This window comes from Lycorma delicatula, chromosome 2 (assembly GCF_047948215.1).
Source record: "Lycorma delicatula isolate Av1 chromosome 2, ASM4794821v1, whole genome shotgun sequence".
NCBI lineage: Eukaryota > Metazoa > Arthropoda > Insecta > Hemiptera > Fulgoridae > Lycorma > Lycorma delicatula.
In genome coordinates, this window is record NC_134456.1 from 171,422,881 (window position 1) to 171,442,149 (window position 19,269).

Below are 19,269 nucleotides of genomic sequence, written 5' to 3' on the forward strand. Positions count from 1 at the left end.
CGTTAAATTTGTACGTATTACTTGTTTGTTTCTTTGTTTAATTTTATTTATTTAAACATTAACTATTATTAAAATAATAAACAATTCTATTATAAAATTTAAGAATAATTTTTTCTGTAATAAATTTCGTAGAAGTACTTGTTCCGACACTAGCTCATCATTAGTTACTAAAGCAAATTTACAATATATAAAAAACATTCAATTACTCGATTAAACAAATATATACGATATATATATATATATATATGTGATATATTAAAACCAAAAGTTTTATCTATTAGTAAACTGATTTAAACTAATTTAAATGAAATTTTAAGTTTAATGCCTTTATTACGCTTTTATTTAATGTTTTTTATATTATACTTAAATAATGTATTATAAAAATTATTACTTTATTTATTATGAATTTTATTTTGTGATATTATGTTTCAAAGCTATTCATGAATCTTCCTTCATAAATTTTAATATCTTCTATACAGTGATTAATTTTTCAGCAGTATTAGAGTTGGTTAATTTTTCCTCCAAATTTTACAATCTTGTTCGAATCATTTTACAAAATGAACTGTTTATCTTCTATACACAGAAGAAAGTGCATTACCTTTATAATATTTTTATTTAAAAACCAATCATGATACTTGTATCGATACCTAATAGATTTATTAAATTTGTTTAAAAATTTTTTTCCGCTAAGTATACATGTTATAAAGTATAATTGTTTATATTTTAAATAATTACAGTACGTAGATCTAGGCTTTAAAATATACACTACTCTTGGTTATACGGCTTAGTTTGTGTTTTACAGTTAAGCTAGTAGTACATTGTGTCCTACCAAAGCATTCCAATATATCAACATATTTACAAACGGATTTACTTCTAAGAATACAAAGGGCTATAATTATTAAACAGCGTTGTAAGTTAAATTTAGGTTATTCATGAATGAAATTTAATTTTATGTATAGCCATAATCTCCTTCTATTGGGCCTAACTAAATAAAATTAATTTTATTTCATGAGATGGGTGAAATTTAGTAATGTTTTAAAATAATGTATATTATAATAATATAATAATAGTTAACCTTATAGTTCTCAGTTTGATTTTGGTTTTGAGTACTGATGTTTATAAACTGGATTTATAGTGACTAAAATTAAGGAATACTCTCCATTGCAGATGAAAATCTTGCTTTATATTACATTTTACGAATGACATTAGATTAAAATCATATTCTTAAGCCCTTCTCATTTCCTAACCTGCTGACTTTTTTGTGATAGATATTTATGCAGTTTGCATTCATTGTCAGAAGCATGCATGATTTAGTCTATTTTTTTACTTTACTTTAAAATAAAATGATTTATTCTTTTGACTCAATCTAATTTATGACTTGCCGTCAAGTGTAAAATAAAATTAAAATTGTTTTCAGATTTGTTTTTGATTTTCGTTAGATGTTAAGGTCATTTTATTTTTCTTGATTTTGAATGTTCTTTCCCGTTATTTAGTTAGAATATTTCCAACGGTTTACAGTATTAATTCTCTTTTTATTTATTTTTCAATAAATACGACACAGAAGTAATTTTTTTTAGAAAAACATTTACATATTATACTTTTTTCTAGTAATCATTAAAAATTAGAAATATTCAATTAAGTTAATAAAAATTAAGAAATGATTATTAGTTATAATTTATTTACTTGCTTTTAGTGAAAGTAAAACTAACTTCAGATAAAAAGGTTTTACATAACTGAAATAAACAAATACGTATTTTTTTACACAGTTGATATTTTCTAACGAACCCACGGTGAATAAACGTAGTGAAATTTTAGATGTGTTTTTTTGTTTTTCGTAACAGCAATTATTACATTTTCTGAAAATTCTGTTTATGGTTAAAGGCTATAAAATAAATTCGATAATGAAATATTAATAATATTTAATAAACATTAGAAGATTTATTGCTAAAAAAAAAATAATAATAATAAAAAGAAGTTTATAATTTCACTGTTTAAATGTTACACTGTTTAATTATAACATCCTTTCTGATACGGGTAACTGAAAGTAAAATCTAAAAAAAACCAGCGGAATGATCGAATTCTTGATATAGAAAACTTCATCTCATTCTTTTTTTTTGTTGTAAAAACTCCATTGCATTTTCGTTTAGAGTTATTAATAAAATTCAACACTCCTATTACTTTCTTTTGAATATCACTCACTGTACATAGTATATAGAAAATTATTACATAAAGGGTTCAGAAAATTCAGTTCATAAAATCATTCATTGGAAATTGTAACCAAATATGGATAAAACTTAAAAATATATATCTCAGGCAGATTAGAATTACTACTCGTGAGGAATGTATTATTCTTCCTTCATATTTATATTATTTACGTGGTTCATAATGTGACATTTTAGTTGTTGGATCATAAATTTTCTTTTGTTTACTAAATGTACTTTATTTGCAACATGGTAAAATTAAAATGCATTCTAATCCTTTGGTAAAAATGTGTCTTAATCGATCTGTAAATATTGCATAAATAATTTTTTTTATTCTATATAATTTTTTTCCTGTATCACTTATTCAGAACGTTTTTTACTGAATAAAAATAGTGTCAGGACTTTTGGGGGTTTTTATAAATATGATTCATTTCATTCATAACATAAATTGAAATGCTCCTTTGTGTTTTTTTTTTTTTTTAATGTGTTAGTTTAAACACACTGTTAAAAGAACGGTAATAACGCATATATTTATTATCTTCTTTTTTTAATCAATAAGAAAATTCCACTGGTGGTACTCATATTACTATTTTAGTAAGGAAGGTTTTTGCAGTGTAATGGTCACACAAATATTTGTTGAGGAATGCAACGAACTTGCAACAACGTTTATTAAACATATCTAATAACTGAAGATATAATTAAAAAAAAAAAAAAAAAGTTTGATTACAAATATAAAAATAATGTAATATTAAAATGATGTGTATACAAAAATAGGGTTCTATGATCTAGCAGTTAAATAAGTTGAAAATGTTTTTTAAATTGCAGCCAGAAGTAATTTGAATTTTCCTATTAGCAAGCTTTCAAATTCACCACTTCATAATCTTTTACCGTAATTATAGAAAATGCGCAGAAAGCTAAATGAAACTACTAAACAAAAAAAACGTTGTTAAATACACTTAAACCAATTAAAATAAATAAATCGTACATTAAAACGAATGTACAAAATCATGAAATCGAATTGAATGTACAAAAAATGAAATCGTATGCAAAAATCGATTGAAAAAGTGTATTAAATTGAAATCCAATCATATTGAATTCCTAGAACTATTTTCATAAACTTAGTGTAAATAATAACAGTTAAAATAATTAATAGTGCCATTTAAATTAAGTTTATCTTTTAAACTATATGTGCAAAAAATGTTAATTAGGCTAATACAGTATTAAAAAAAATTAATAAACAAAATATGCTGTATTCGTAATCTTAATTTTAGTAAATGACATTTTGATTATATTTTATTTATATTATTTTAATAAGGAAAGAAATTAATTAAATTATATATTACACAATTTTACACCATTTTCTATTTTTTAAATGTTACAGATCTCCTTTGTAATTATTTTTGATATCTTAAAGAAATAACTTGTACCATAATCCTAAATGTAAGAAGAAATTTATAATTAGACACAATTTATTTATTAAATACTATCTACCGTTAAACTTGTCACTTGACTTCACGAACGAACTTTCGATAGGTTATTTAGTTATGCCTTGGTATAAATAATACATAATTATGTTTCTGATTTTTAAGGTATTTATTTAGTATTGTCAAATCATTATTGGTAGGGTTTTCTTATGGAAGCCAGAACGTGATATCGAGCAATGGAGGAAAAAATGTTCTATCATTATTTTCATATATTTGCGCCCGCCAATGCAAAATCGTCGATTATTGTTCTGCACCTGTCCTACTTAAAGGTATTCCGTTCTTCTGAAAAATTGTGAACAAGATGACAACTTTCTGGATGGTACCTTGATTAAATATTCCGTGTGGGATTCTTCGTCTCTTTTTCACGATCCTCAGCTAATAAATCTTTCCTTTCTTTACATCCTACTATTTCCTTCATTCTTTATTTATTTATATTTCATTACACAAAATTTTGTGTAAATGTTTACTAAACGTCCACTAGATCTTACTAAAATGAGGGATCCTGTTTTTCTTATTGTGTGCTTAGGATGTTGGTGGTTTAGAGTTGGCTATATCTATGGACCATTCGGGAGCTCTTTGTTTTCTACGTTGGTTCTCTTATAGAAAAGTAGTAACTGATATATTTATTGAGTAAAAATCTTCAAATACATTTCGTAGGTAAAAACTAGCTAAAATTTAATAATTTTAAAATGGTTTTTGTAGGAAAGATTTTTCGTTCAGTAGTCAATAATTCAAATTAAAAAAAAATGTATTTTATAATTTGAACAGTCCTTTAATTAATTGACATATAAAATAGTTTCTTATGTTTTGGCTGAAGTAATAAATACGCCTAAATAAATAAAATTGTGAACGTAATATTTTAGATATTGTGCAGCTTATATTTATACTTTAAAAAAAGATTTGTGACACATAACTCATCTTAATTCAAGATCAGAGAAATAGCGATATTTCATATGACAAATGAAATTCATAGTAACGGGGTGAAGGAGGACGGGAAGTAGAAAGGAATATGATGCTGGGTGAGAAGGAAAAGCTTCTTATTGTCGCTCGGTTGCTCTCTCGTTCATTTATCACTGCCAGTGCTTAAACTCTTATTATGGGCTTGATGAGAAGTGACTTCCTCCACCGAGTCAACTTTGACGACTCCATCAACCTTCACGCTAATCCCCACCGGTTACCTACCATAGTAAACTTTCATATTAATGCCCATTAAGTAACTCGTATAATTAATACCTCTTCTCAATATCTCTTTTAAGTTATAAATTATTTAAGTTATTTCGCTTGAAAGTTCAGTAATTATTTTATATTTTTTATTCGACAGTAGAGCTACTATTTTTGTAATGACGATTTTTACTTTTTTGTGAAAAGTAATATAATAGTAAATGAACATCAGTAAATACAGTAAAAAGTCGCCAACAATTATCGTTAAATTTCAAAAAAAATGAAATTAAAAGCATTATTCTTTTTCTTTTGCAGTAGTAAATCTGATATAACTTTTTTTTTCTGTATTTTAGAATAGATTAGGAAAAAAAAATTTGATAATTTTCAAATTCAACAAAAGTACACTTACAGAATTCAAAACGAGGAAAAAGGGATGTAGAATTAACAAAATAAGTTTAGTGCCAAAAAAAACGTTCATTCTATAAAGAAACTGCGGCAAAAATAAAAAAAAATAAAAACTTTGTTTTTTAAGATCCCTACAGGGGCTTATTTTGCTGTCAATCTATCAGGAAGATCATCAAGAATGCTAACAGAATATTATCAGCAATTTTTCAAAAACCACCTAAAAATCGATGTTGTGATAAAAAGTTACCGTAATACTCGTACCTTAATAATAAAAGTTACCTAAGAATAGAGATCTTCCCTAAGCGTTCCCCCTTATAATTTAACCTAATTAGTTTCAATCCCATAATTCTACGCAAACATGATTTTGGAAAGTAGAGTGACAACAAATAAGTTTTGTTTAATCTCCGAGACCACCGTTAGGTATTGCTTCAGAGGATGAGATGAATGATTTTTAGTCTGAGTGAAAATGCCATGCTTGACCGGGATTCGAACTCCCGGGACTTCCGGATGAAAGGCCGAGACGCTACCACTCGTGCGACGGAGGCTGGTTACAACAAATAAGTTGGGAAAATACATTATGATTCTATAACTATGAAGGTTATATAATATTCAAGTGACATCTTTTTATTTGGTAATAAAAAAGTTATAATAACTTTGTCATTTCATTTTTTTTTTTCACATCATAATTACATTCCAACATGTGCCAATCTTTTATCTTCAATATATTATACCCTACACTTTCAATTAAATTTCATAGATCCAATCTTTGTTTTATTTTACACTCATTTTCCCATTCTACATTTCATTCTCAAATAAACCTGGATTTAGTAAAATGTAGAACATTAATGTTCTCCTTTTTACAAGCAAGATACTGCTTCATACTTCTGAATTGTAATAATTGAATAGTTAAAAAATATATTTTCTAAAAGAATGAAGAGAAAGTATTACACAAAAGAATAAACATAAAGAAATGAGGTAAACGATGATTGAAAATGAAAATTAAAGAAAGTTTAAATGAAGGTTATAAATTGTAAATACTTATTATCATAGAACTGTGTTAGGAAATATTAGTTTACATTGAGTCAAATAATAAAGTTAAATAGAATGAAAGAAAGAAAAAGGTAATATTATACCACTTGTCTGCTAATTCATTTATTAGACAGCAAATTGCCATCCGTACCAGGTGAAGGAATATAATTAATTCAAATATCCTAACTTCTGAGAATACCATTCTGAAAAAAGTAAAATAATACGAAATGAAGATAATGGTACAGCGGATGAAACCGGATTCTTTAAATCTTTAAGTTAAAGAATACTAGGTAAATTATTCCACCCCATGTATTCTGTTATTCTATTATTTTTTATTTTTGTGAATAATGAATGAAGCAGATGAAGAAAATATAGCTTTAAACAGTAGTTGAAATAAATTACAAAGCGGAAATCAACAAAGCAAAGAGTGTGAGTTTTAGCTAAATCGTATTAGTGTAGGAAAGTGTAAATGGTGATAATTATATTATATACATTAAAAGGTACAATTTTGTACACTATTCAGATTAAACAGTTTATAATAAATTCTCTTCTTCTTTATTTACTTCCGTTCAGAAACGAAATAGTCAGAAACAATTTGTTATATTTTAGTAAATCCTTTACAAAAAACAACCGTCTACACGAATTTTATACTAATTTTGTATAAATTGTTGTATTATATGAAAGCTACAAAAATATTTTGGGCAGAATAAAGGTTGAGTTGCATGAAAAGTACATAATTAATTCGTAATATATTTTGTATTCGTATTTTAGGACCCATTAGGGGCCCGGCTTTCACTCGATTGATCATCAACCTGTTGCTTGCAGTGAAGCCACAGGATGGAAATAAGTCCCTGGACAGCCATTATTGAACTACAACCAATGATTTCTATTGGTTCTATACATTGGAAGAGCTTATTTGGCCTGATATACTGTACAGAACATAAATGGTGTAGAATAGGTCAAGAACAAGTAACAGGATAGATGATGTAAAGGATGATCTACTTACAGAGCTACCGCATCACAACACAATCAGATTCGGAGATCTTTTTCAAGGTCATTATTCAGGGAATGGTTGCTATCTCGTCCAACAACCCTTTGAAAGTCCAGAGAAATTTATCTAAGATGGATGAAAACCATTAAGTATCAAACTAGATTATAAATGGTTCAGTTATCTAATATAGAACTTCAAAAGTTTCTAATATCAAAAAATTAGGCTTCATAGTATTATGGTCAATTTATTTTTATTAAATATTTTTAAATATTTTCTTTTATCTCAATTTTAACTGAGTTTTTGATTAATAGTTTTTTGGGATATTCAATAATTTTTTACTTCATTAGATAAATAATTTCTTATCTTCGGGAAAGGATTTCATCCGTTATACTGAAGTATTTTGGTATTACAAAGATCACAAAGCTATTGTATATTGTTACTAAAAATAAACACTTTAATTATTAATTTGTAAGTACGTAAACTTCATTGTTAAAATCAGATTTTTGCTCACTTGTTTATATAAACAATTTCCCCAGTGATTAAATACTTTCCGTTCTGTATTACAGGAAATATTACTCTCATCAAAAGGATTTCAGTTTATTCTTTTATGTCTTAATTCTGATTATTTTTCATTTATTTTTAATTCGTTGTGAATATTTATAACATAAGTAGTGAATATAACAGGATTTACGGTGATACTTGTTGAATAAACGTTCCAGAATACCTCTTCATCAAACAGCTTACTCGTTTTCCTAGAAAGGAGATTAAGGGAGGTTGCATATGGAGTTAGCCGATATTCATGTTTTGCATTGTTAATATGAAATGTAAGATAAAACATTTAGTTCAATTGAGTTAATACATAACAAGAATTGAAAAATTATTTTGAAAAAAAAATAATCCTTTTTTTCATTGAAAAGAAATATGAATGTTATGTGCAAATAGTAAAATACGTACAACTTAATGTTTGTTAGGCGATTACCTTTCTTTTCCTTAAACAAAACAGGTTTCATTTTATACGCTACTCCTACAACAACCAACAAATTTAAAGTGAAAAAATTGCTTTAATAATTATAGTACCAAAATAAACCTATTATGTTATCAACCATTATGTAGTTTGATTTCTTAGTAATTATTTTCTATTTTCTATCCTACGTAGTCCTAATGCATATTCTATCCAAAATACTTCATTTATCCCTCCTGATCTTTGTTTTTACCAACTAAATTTCCTTTAGGGACTGGAACGCGAAAGACCTATTCTGGGGGTTCCCGGTTGACAACCACCAGGAATAGAATGCTGAAGAGGTGTGTCCAGATTCCGCGCCTGGACGTGGTACTGGGATTTCAGCCGACATACTGGCCTACAGACCTGACTGAGATCACGGATTTGCTTGACGTTTTTGTCCCCTCAACTATATCATCTGCATACATTCTGGTAGAAAACAACTATGATTCATCGTCGGACCACTCTCCCGTTCTACTTACATTGAGCACGACGGTGCTGAGTAGGAAAGGGAGGCCTCTTCTTCATGCGAGACAAACGGATTGGGTTTCTTATCAGGACTGGATCGAGGAGAAACTGACTGACTCGTTCCTTTTGACGTCGGTCATGCGGGAGGGTGCATGGTGGTCTACACCTGAAGATTAACACTCCACCAATGACAAAACCTATCCGAGGGATGTGACAGAACTAATTGTCTCGAAGCGGCGTCTTTGGCGGAATTGGCAGCGTTTCAGAAGACCAGAAGACAGAACTCTTAATAGAACGGCACGGACTATCAGAGACGAGACATTCAAGGGGTGCGCAGGAAATCTTTATCAAAAATGGAGACGGAAACTCCTTATGAAAGACTACGAAGGGACCGCAATGATCCCCAAGAACACTCCTTGCCCTACAGGGGCGTACTCAGTCGTAAGCGAGGAAAAACAAAGTAAAGTCCGATCTGTTTGCTTCTCATCTAGAGGTAAATTTCCGACCCCATAATGAAGAGGGCCTCGGTGATGTAGATATTGACGACTTCCTTGAAACACCAATCCCACTCAGCTTCCTGAATAAACCGATCTCTGCAAGGGAGATACTGAAATTAATCAACCAAGGAAGGCGACTAAGGAAGGCCACGGGCATTGAATTAGTGAATTAGTGACTCACTAAAGACTTGTCATTCCACCTTTTAAAGGTATCGCGTACATTAGGAATCTGCTTAACGCTGTTCTGCGAACGTCTTACTTTCCAGCGGAATGGAAGGTGTCACAGGTGGTAACGACCTTGAAACCAGGGAAGCCTGCACAGGAAGTTTCTTCTTAGAGACCAGTAAGATTACCAGTTTATTAACGGTCTTATCTAAATTGTTTGAAAAGCTACTGTTTTTATGTTGAACTGTAATAAGGTTACCCCGCACCCAGTCTGGATGTACGGTGTAGAATTGTGGGGAACGACTAGTAATAGTAATTGGAACAGCTAGTAGTAGCTAGAAATTATTCACCGATTCCAGAACAAAGTAGCGAGGTTGATTGCCGAAGCGCCATGGTTCACACGGAATGATGATGTTCACAATTACCTGGAGCTTCCGCCGGTTCGTGAGATTGCATGGTAGTCCAATGTCAAATACCTGCAGAGACTTTATAATCATGTAAACCAGTTTGTAATTAACCTACTAGATAACAGCAGGGACGTCAGGCGGTTCAGATGTGACCATGCATTCGACTTAGGGTCTGTATAACAGTTAGGGGTCTGACAAGTTTAGTAATATCGTATTTAATTTCTTTGTTTTTACTCTTCTTTTTTATTTTTGTTTTTCTTTGTTATTAATGTTTGTTTTTGTGGTCTATGTAGTGCTGAAATTAATGGTTTGTGATTTATGACTGAACTTAAAATTTTATGTTGAACTGTAAGTTTACTTACAACTATTTATTGTATGTTACTTATTATGGGGGTTCCTTAAGGACCTCCTTATCACGTGCTTTTGTCAGAAGACTTACTTATGGCTCCGCAGGAGAGTCGATTGTAATTATAATTGTTATTGAACAAAAAACAAAATTTCCTTCTAATTCCAGGTAATGTTTTTAAATTTAAAATTTTTGTTAGTGTTCTACAGCAAACCTTCGTCGTCTTCCATTTACCTTAAAAATCTTTTTATTTTATATTTTATTTACTCACGTTTTTAACATTCTACTATTTTTCAGGATTTATTTTCGAAAATCTAGTTTTTTTTCTGATTTTGCTGTGTCTGTAAAATTTCATGAATCAGTATTTCATTATAACAAATTTTATTTATTCATTAATAGCCTTCAGCCTTTAGCTAGTTTTTGTTTAGATATTGTCTTTCTAATTTTATTTTCTAAATAACAATTCTGTTACTTCTCGTATTTCAAGATAAGCTATCTTATTCTACATTTTAAATCCTCATTTTACTTTCTATTCCATCACATCTCATTCTTTTTTGTTTTTAATGTGTTTTACCATGAAGTTTACTATTCCCCAGTAATATATTGATTTGTTCTTTTAAACTTTCATAGTTTTACCAAAAATTGCAATATCCATTTCATCTTAAACATCAAAAAATATTATCCTTTATTGTTTTTCTTATTGTGAGGACTGAATATTTTATGAAGTACAAGTTCTGAGAAGAAAATCGGATTAGATGACATCTTTATTTACTTGTTTTATTCCTTCCCTTATTACCTTATTGCAGATTATCTGTTTTTTTAATATTGTAACCGTATTATCATTACATGTAAAATAAATTATAAAACATTATTTCTTTCCCTTTAAATTGTATTATAATTTAGATTTTCAAAAATATTTTTATTATTGAAAGAAATTTATGAAATATTAAATTAAAAAATAATACTTTTTGTATTTTAAGATAATATTTTTTAACGTATTTTACTGTTATAAAGTAAAGTAGTATAATTTTCAGTAAATAATTACTACTGTAGCGAGAAAACTGACATTTTGTAAACCATTTGCCAGTAACCGGTATGTGAGGGGTCTTTGTATAGGCCGATTAGTCTATTATCCGTATGGTCTAAAATATTTGGGAGACTTTTCTATAGAGGCTGTGGCCTATTATTGAACATGGTCATGTTATTCCTGATCATCAGTTCGGCTTTCAAGGTGGTCACTCTACTACTGAGCAAGCGCATAGAATTGTTGACGTTATCAGCAGTGCCTTGAGGATAAGAAATACTTTTCGGTGCATATTTCGATGTTTAGCAAATCTTCAACTAGGTTTGGCGGCCTGAACTGTTATAAAAATTAATAAAGAGCCTACGTCAATCTATTACTTGGTTCTGCGAAGCTACCTGGACGAACCTTTGCATAGGTGAATTATAATAAGGAGTTTTCTGTGTTTTTGACACAAAGTCGAGTGTTCCTCAGGATCGGTTTTAAGTACAAAGATAGTAAACTACAATCTGAATTGGACCACATCAACGGATGGCTGGCAATATGGAAGATCAGAGTTAATCAAGCAAAGACGACTCATGTGATTCGCAATGAGGAGAGGAGACTGCCCACAGGTAAACCCGTGGCGTTGTCATACCACATGCTAAAAGTGTACGGTACCTTGGTCTTCATCTGATCGTCTAACTTTGTGTGAACACCTAGTAAGCTAAAGGTTTGCCCCTATCTTTATCAACCAAACTGTCGGCTAGCTTTGATGGGACGGGCGAGCGTGTTTTGTTTTACTATTAAGCAGATGACATCAAACAAATTTTTTAATGTTTCTGTAAGTGTGATACCATTTCTTGAATTGCTTTTTTGGTTACATTACAGATCTCTAAATATAATTTTTCTATCACCCTTAGTTTTAAATAAATTACACTTCAAAAAAATTAAGGGAGAATATAATTAAAATCTGTAAAATTTATAATTTTGTGTGGCCATACCTGTGTTAGAGTGATTTCGCTGATGCTTTTATTTTATAAATAGCCTCAAGCACAACCCGAAGTAATGTTCAACAGTAATCGGCTAGCATGTTAGTATTCCATCACTGAAATGTCTTGGTGGAAACGTTCATCGTATTCGTCATTTACGTCTGTGAGATTGTCCGGGAAAAATTCCAAATATGAATAAAGGAATGTATTTTCAAAGAAATATTACATCCCATAGCTCTGTATGAAGTATGAAAGAAGTTGATTAACAATACCGTGATAATTGTCGATTTTTGGTTGCCGAGAAAACATTTGTAAATTTTTTAATTGAAGCCCAAGCTGCACGTTTTATATTATTTAACAAAGTTAAAAACATCATTTTTGACCAACTCTCTGTTATGTGAGAACCAACAAATACTCCTTTAATTTTTCATTCACTTACACTCGGAAATTCCTGTGTGATGTTCAAAAATCCGGAAATATCCTTCGTCATTGCTCTTAGAAAATTTTTCACTAGTACTAGCTTGATATGAAGAGAGATTAAAAATAATTTGTTGGGTTCAACTTAGGGCTCATGAATAATATTTTTCCCATTTGGAGTTAAATTGCTCTCGTTTCTTCCACTCTTTGGTATCATAATGTATCCCTAGATATCCTTTTGGTATCTCTTTGCTATATCTAGCTCGGCTGTCCCATCCGCAACGAAAACATATGTACTTATTGTAGCCGAAATGCATGGCATACAAAATAGCTCTAACTTTCAAATCACCACCTACGTTCCAACTATGTTTTTTTATAATTTATTTTTTCAAGACGTCTTTCATAACATCGTATGTTTCTTTCAAATTAATACATAAGCGATTGGAATCGAAGGATATTTGTTACCGTTGTGTAGTAGAAACACTTTTAAACTATATTTGAACGAATCTATGGAAAGGTACCAGTCCTCAGGTTTATGAACTATAAGTGCAACATAAGCTCATCAATATTTGTGCAATAAACCAAATTATTTTCATCTATAGAATACTGAGAAAGTTCTTTTTGTTAGCTTCAAAAGCCCAAAATTTTTATATTTTTTAAATTAAATTCCAAACTTACAGTCTTGATCCTAACAGTTCAACTTGTTTTTTTGATCAATTTAAATCCCCAACCAAGTCACTTAATTCACGTTTTGATATAAGATGTGGCTTATTGGAAGATAATTCAGTCAAAATCATTGTTGTCTTCTGTGGTACTGCCTGATTCTTCATCGCTGCTTTCGAAACATACATTCATAGGTGGCTCAGGAATGGGAATAATTTCACTGTGAGGTATAGGCCTGATTGCGGATTGCAATGAAGGATATTTTACAATATGTTTTGATTTTTTAGAAATTCCAGACACACTTGTTAAACAAAGGCAACAATCGGTTACATGATCCTGGTTCATGCCAAACCATAGGTACACCAAATGGCAAAGCCTTCCGTGCACCTTTCCAGCCATCCTCTTAAATATATAGAACAGTCAGTGCATACTTAATGAGAAGCCCACATCTTATCCTGATCTCCAATTTTACCTTGAAAGTACAAATGATATGCTTTTTTAATAAAAGGTGTAATGTTTTTTCTATTTTATTTTACGGTTAACTCATCACATACATAATAAAATAACAAAAGGAATCCACATCATTTACAAAATTTCGAGGCCTTATGACACTGTAGTGTTAACAAACTTAAAACAGCAATAAGATTAAGTAAAATTAATTCATTCCTAAATCCATGTTTAATACAAACAGCATAGCTGTGTTTTCAGTTACATGTCTTGAACTGCACAGACATGATTAATGTTGTCCATGAAGCCTCACACTTCAATATTAGATATGATGTCATAATATGTGACTATGATATGATTTAATTATTTTTCTAGTATTGTTTATTTATAGCTTACAAATTATGTTAACAAAATTAAATAATAAAAAATCAACAAAATACAATATAGGAGCTTAAAATGCTCCTATATTGTATTTTATACGTTGAAAAATGAAAAAAGAAATCCTTTATTTAAAATTAAAAAAGTTTTCAGAAACGGTGGGTGATAGAAAGATTCTGAAGCATCAAAAACAGTTTAAAATCATGTATCCATGTTAGGAAACAAAAATTATGTTTATCAGTGTAACATGATACGTTTATAAATAAAATACATACACAGCAGACTATACGATACAATGACTAGTACACTAGACACAACACTTGCGAGGGGCAAATCTTCAGCTCACGTTCGTTATCTACCCTAAAATTTCTGTATAAGAATATTAGTTTGTAATTTTTGAGGAGGTTTGGTGGAAGCCTCTCTAAATGTGATTGTATGTGTTTATATTTTACCTATGGTTTCTATGATAGTGTGGTAAATTTTATTTTGAGACAAAAGAATAAACAAATTGCCAGTTATGTGAATTGATATTTTGACATTTTTCTGGTTAATTTCATAGTTTATAAAAAATCGTTTCACTAATAACAAATTACAATTATAATTATGATAATATTTCTGTAAAAAAATTTATTATTAAAAAAAAGTTTATAAAACTGTATGATTTCTGATGTGGAATTTTATTTTCCAAAATAGGTTACAAGGTTTTCATAATTATTTATTACTAAATAATTTTATTCAATAAATCATTTGTTTTCTGTCTCAGAAATTAATTAGTAATCAAAGCTTAATTACCGTATAATCTGTCAATACCGAAAAAACTATTCTAAGGCGTTCATTCTTATTATTTTCAAAGAATTCGGTAATCGTTACATCTTCTTTCTTTTGCTGTTTAGCCTCTGGAACCACCATTAGGTACTACTTCAGAAGATGAATGAGGATGTTATGTATGAATGTAAATGAAGTGTAGTCATGTACAGTGTCAGGTCGACCATTCCTGAGATGTGTGGTTAATTGAAACACAACTACCAAAGAACACCATATGTATACACATTTATATATATGTATAATATTTTTCGTCCGCTCTACCGGAGGCAAAATCTTAACCGACTTTGACGAAACTTGGTTTGGTGATGATGTAAATCTATTGATAATAGAGCCCTATTGATTTTCAAGCGAATGAGTTCACAGAAACTGGAGTTAGAGACAAAAAATTAAGTTTCTGGGGACGTTTTAAAGGTTAAGTAAAATCGGATATCCGCTCTACTGGTGAAGCTTCTGTGACAGAGTTTTTTTATTTATACGTAAAAAAAATAAGAAAAAAAAAATTATTTCATACGTAAAACAATTTCAATAACCTATAAAAGTATTACCAATTTAAATGCGTAAATAAAATACTAATTGTATATACTGCTGTCCAATGTTCGAGCATTAGGAAATTTTAATGAGAGAAAAAGTTTGAAACAGAGGAAAGGAAGATGTCACTGAATTTTTTATTGATTTAACCAATAAAACTGAGAAATTTATTAAGTGAAAAATTAATTAAACTAAGCAATTCACCTAAATAAAAAAACATATACTTCCATTGAGAATAATTTAGAACAATCTTATTTCAGGATTTCCTTAAATGTTTCAGATATCTACAGTTTTCGTAAATGAAGTTGTAGAGAATTTTTAATAGAACATAAAGTTTTAATCAGAAATCTTTCAGTGGTTAGGTAGAAGTGTTCTTTACTCCTTAATTTAAAATATTCACATAATTTTATATCGTAAAATTAATTTATTCTTAATGTAAATTAATATTTGATTTTTAGGAGGTTATACTTGTCTCCTTTTGTACTCCTAACTACTTTTACTTTAATTTAAAGTAACAATTATTTAAAATGGCTTCCTCCTAATAATCTTAACATATTATTAATTTACTACATTCATTTTCCTTATGATTTCATTATTTCATCGGGTGTACGGTATCTAACGTTCTGTATTTGGTGATTAAACTATAATCTTACTTGTAATCTGATGATTCAGCAACATCAGTAACATTTCAGAGAAGCTTTCTGAAAATAGAACTGTGTGAAGTAAGGATTTTGTGCCAACGGCCAAATCACCGTTTAAAATACCTAATCCATCAAATTACTGGAATTAATCAACACCGCGTATAATCCTAGTAAACGCTGTTGCTATTTATTAGTGGTTAATAACCCGAGCAACTGATGCCATTTAACAAATTTAAATGAATAAGAAAAATTTGCTAAAGCGTACAGGAACTGGTAAGCTTAGATTGGTGGCGAGCTGCCGTGGAAAAGGCCAGGGCTCATAAAGAGTTGCAGGAACAAATAAAGAAGTATATATATATATATATATATATATATATATATATATATATATATATATATATATATATATATATGTGTGTGTGTGTGTGTGTGTGTGTGTGTGTGTGTGTGTGTGTGTGTGTGTGTACATTTTTTCTTGTGATTAATATCTATGCAAAAGCTTACGAAGAAACCCTAAACCACCATTTCTTAAAATACTCTGAAATGGGGCCATGTTAAAAGTTTTTGTGAACTACTGAGTATAATGAGAGAAAAACCACATTACCTCTTGAAAGACAATTTTACCTTTTTTATAGTTTAAATATTTGACCCGTATATGTATTATAACATATAATTTTAAAACAGGTGTAATTTTTTTTTTTTTTTTAATTTTATATTTGGGTTAACAGTTAGAGTAGAATATATATTTATTTTTTGTATAAAGGTTACAAAAAGTATTTTATAATAATTTAAACTTAAGCAGTTTATTTTTGAGAAATGTATTATGTGAATACTCTTTACCTGAAAAAAATAAAATAGAATTTCTGTTGTTGGTACTTGTAATAGAGATGGTTGAGCCTGTCGATCCTTGCACAGTTATTCAATGTTCGCGTGTTTTCAGCCGAACTTGTCTAAGATTGTCAAGAACCAAGTCTATTTCTATACTATGTCTTTATTTCAATACTTATAAAACCTTTTCTCACGGAATAATGAAGAACCAAACTCGATTGTAATTTTTAAAACACCTTAGTACATTGTCATCTATGCATATTTACTTTTCTTGGGACGTACAGAAATTAAACCTTGTGGTTTAATTTTATATATTGTCCGGCTTAATTAAAAATTCAACTAGCTGTTATCTTTCATTAGCTTCCTTTTCAATAGTGCAATGGAAGGGATTGCAAACCCAAAAAAATCATCGTATTTACACACAGAATATAATTTTCAAGAAATGTAGCTTCAGAGTTACAATATGGTAATATAAAGTCTTATAATTTTTTTGTTCAATTCTGAAATCTTTTTTTACTTAAAAGATTCTACTCTTGAAAATGGTAAAAAAAATGTTTTGTATGTCTTATGTATGTTTTACACAAATGACTCACAACAAATTTTCTTTTTAAACTACATTATTTTGTCATAAGCATTTACGAAGGTTTTTATTCCCGTCTTCAGAGATTGAAGTTATGAAACGACTTCGAAGATTAAATTTATTTCTGACTTAGATTCGGCCACTATAAAGACGAATTCAACTCGCGAAGACCGGGAAACCTCACTTCCTTTACTGTCAATTATTGCAGAGGCATGGAGACTAAGACTTTCTATAATAATATTCTACTTTGACTTATACTTACTTATTTCAATAAATTAAGCTATCTTTTCGGTAACAAAATCATTTACATCATCTACGTCAGATAACTTTACTATGACATTCATATATATAAAATAATAACTAAACTCTATTCTTTGGTTAGACAAATATAAAAAAAACTAAATAAGTTAGAAAATTATCCAAATTAATAGAAAATTTTCTAATGCAATTCATTAGGTCAACAACCAAACAAACAAAAGCAGAAACCTCGACGTTTCGCCCAATTTGTAGGACTTTATCAAGACAAACCACAGATGACCAGTATATATATATATATATTACGGTGACAGTTTTACAAACATAAATTATTTTACTTGTAATAATTAACAAGATTTTTTTGAATTATATTTAAATAATAATTTAATATATTAATAATAATTGGTGGTTCGACTATCGATATCTAATGTTTATTAATAAATTTCTAGGTAAGCCAAACCCAGCAATATTCAGAAGCCATCATATGGGTCGATTTAAAGACAGCTATAATCTAACTTGGTCAGTAAACAGCTATACTCCGATAGAAGAGTTTAAATTATATTTTCGGAGATTGCCACCACCTCCTGTGCCTGGTCAACTGACACAGCCTCAATATCATCACAACAAAAGACCTACAAGAAGGGTAAGAGGAAACATGCATTTAATTAATATTTTTATAAGTTAATTTAATTAAAAACTTACATGATTATTTTATTAATCTTTTGGAATTAATCATTGTTTAATCAGCTATTTTTTCCCCAAAAAAAATTCGAAACATTTTTATTTATGAAATTAATAAACTTTTAAATAATTTTGCTTTGCTAATACACCATATTATTTAACAAAATAATGGAATGGTATACATATATATATATATATATATATATATATATATATATATATATATATATATTATTATTATTATTATTATTTATTCAAAGGGATTAATAGATTCCATTTTTGTAAGAATTCACTTTATCAATATACAGAGATATAATGGCATACAATTACCGACTTCACTGAAGAAAACTACCATTGTGTTAGAATAGCTTCTGGTAACATCCAATTTCGATATGAACACCAACGTCTGAAAGGATCAAGGTCAGACGCTTAACCAATTACAGATTGCAAACCAAGTGAACCAATTTCGAAACTTGTTGTCTTCGAATTACTAAAAGCGAATAGGTGGTATGTAGTCAGTCTGCGGTCTACCAAGGTGACAGCTGATGTGGATTATATCCAGTTTGGTGCAGCTGGTTCAGCTGTGGGTTGCGGGTTATCACACTCAACAGTAGGCAGATAAATGCTGGGTTGTAATTAGGGTTTAGCGGGCGACACATTATTCAGTGGTAATCGCTACAGGAATCGGTGTTTCCCACTTGTTGTTGTTTTGTTGTACAAAATAGAGTGTAAAATAGAGTGTAAGATAGAGTGATATATTTTTATTCGAATTAATTTTTCTCATTTAAACGAAGTAAATTACGTCTTTTCAATTGTTTAATACTTTTCTTTTGCTTCTTGAAACTGACATAAAATTTAAATTAAATTGAATGATTATGCA

At 29.4% G+C, this 19,269-nt stretch overlaps 1 protein-coding gene across 1 annotated transcript in view; it reads left to right on the forward strand.

Moving 5' to 3' along the window:
- LOC142320319 (limbic system-associated membrane protein-like) overlaps positions 1 to 19,269 on the forward strand; it is a 341,433-nt gene that overhangs the window by 256,239 nt on the left and 65,925 nt on the right. The window contains exon 7 of the mRNA XM_075358026.1: positions 18,158 to 18,351. Coding sequence (XP_075214141.1) covers positions 18,158 to 18,351 — 194 coding nt within the window. The remainder of the gene's footprint in view (positions 1 to 18,157; positions 18,352 to 19,269) is intronic.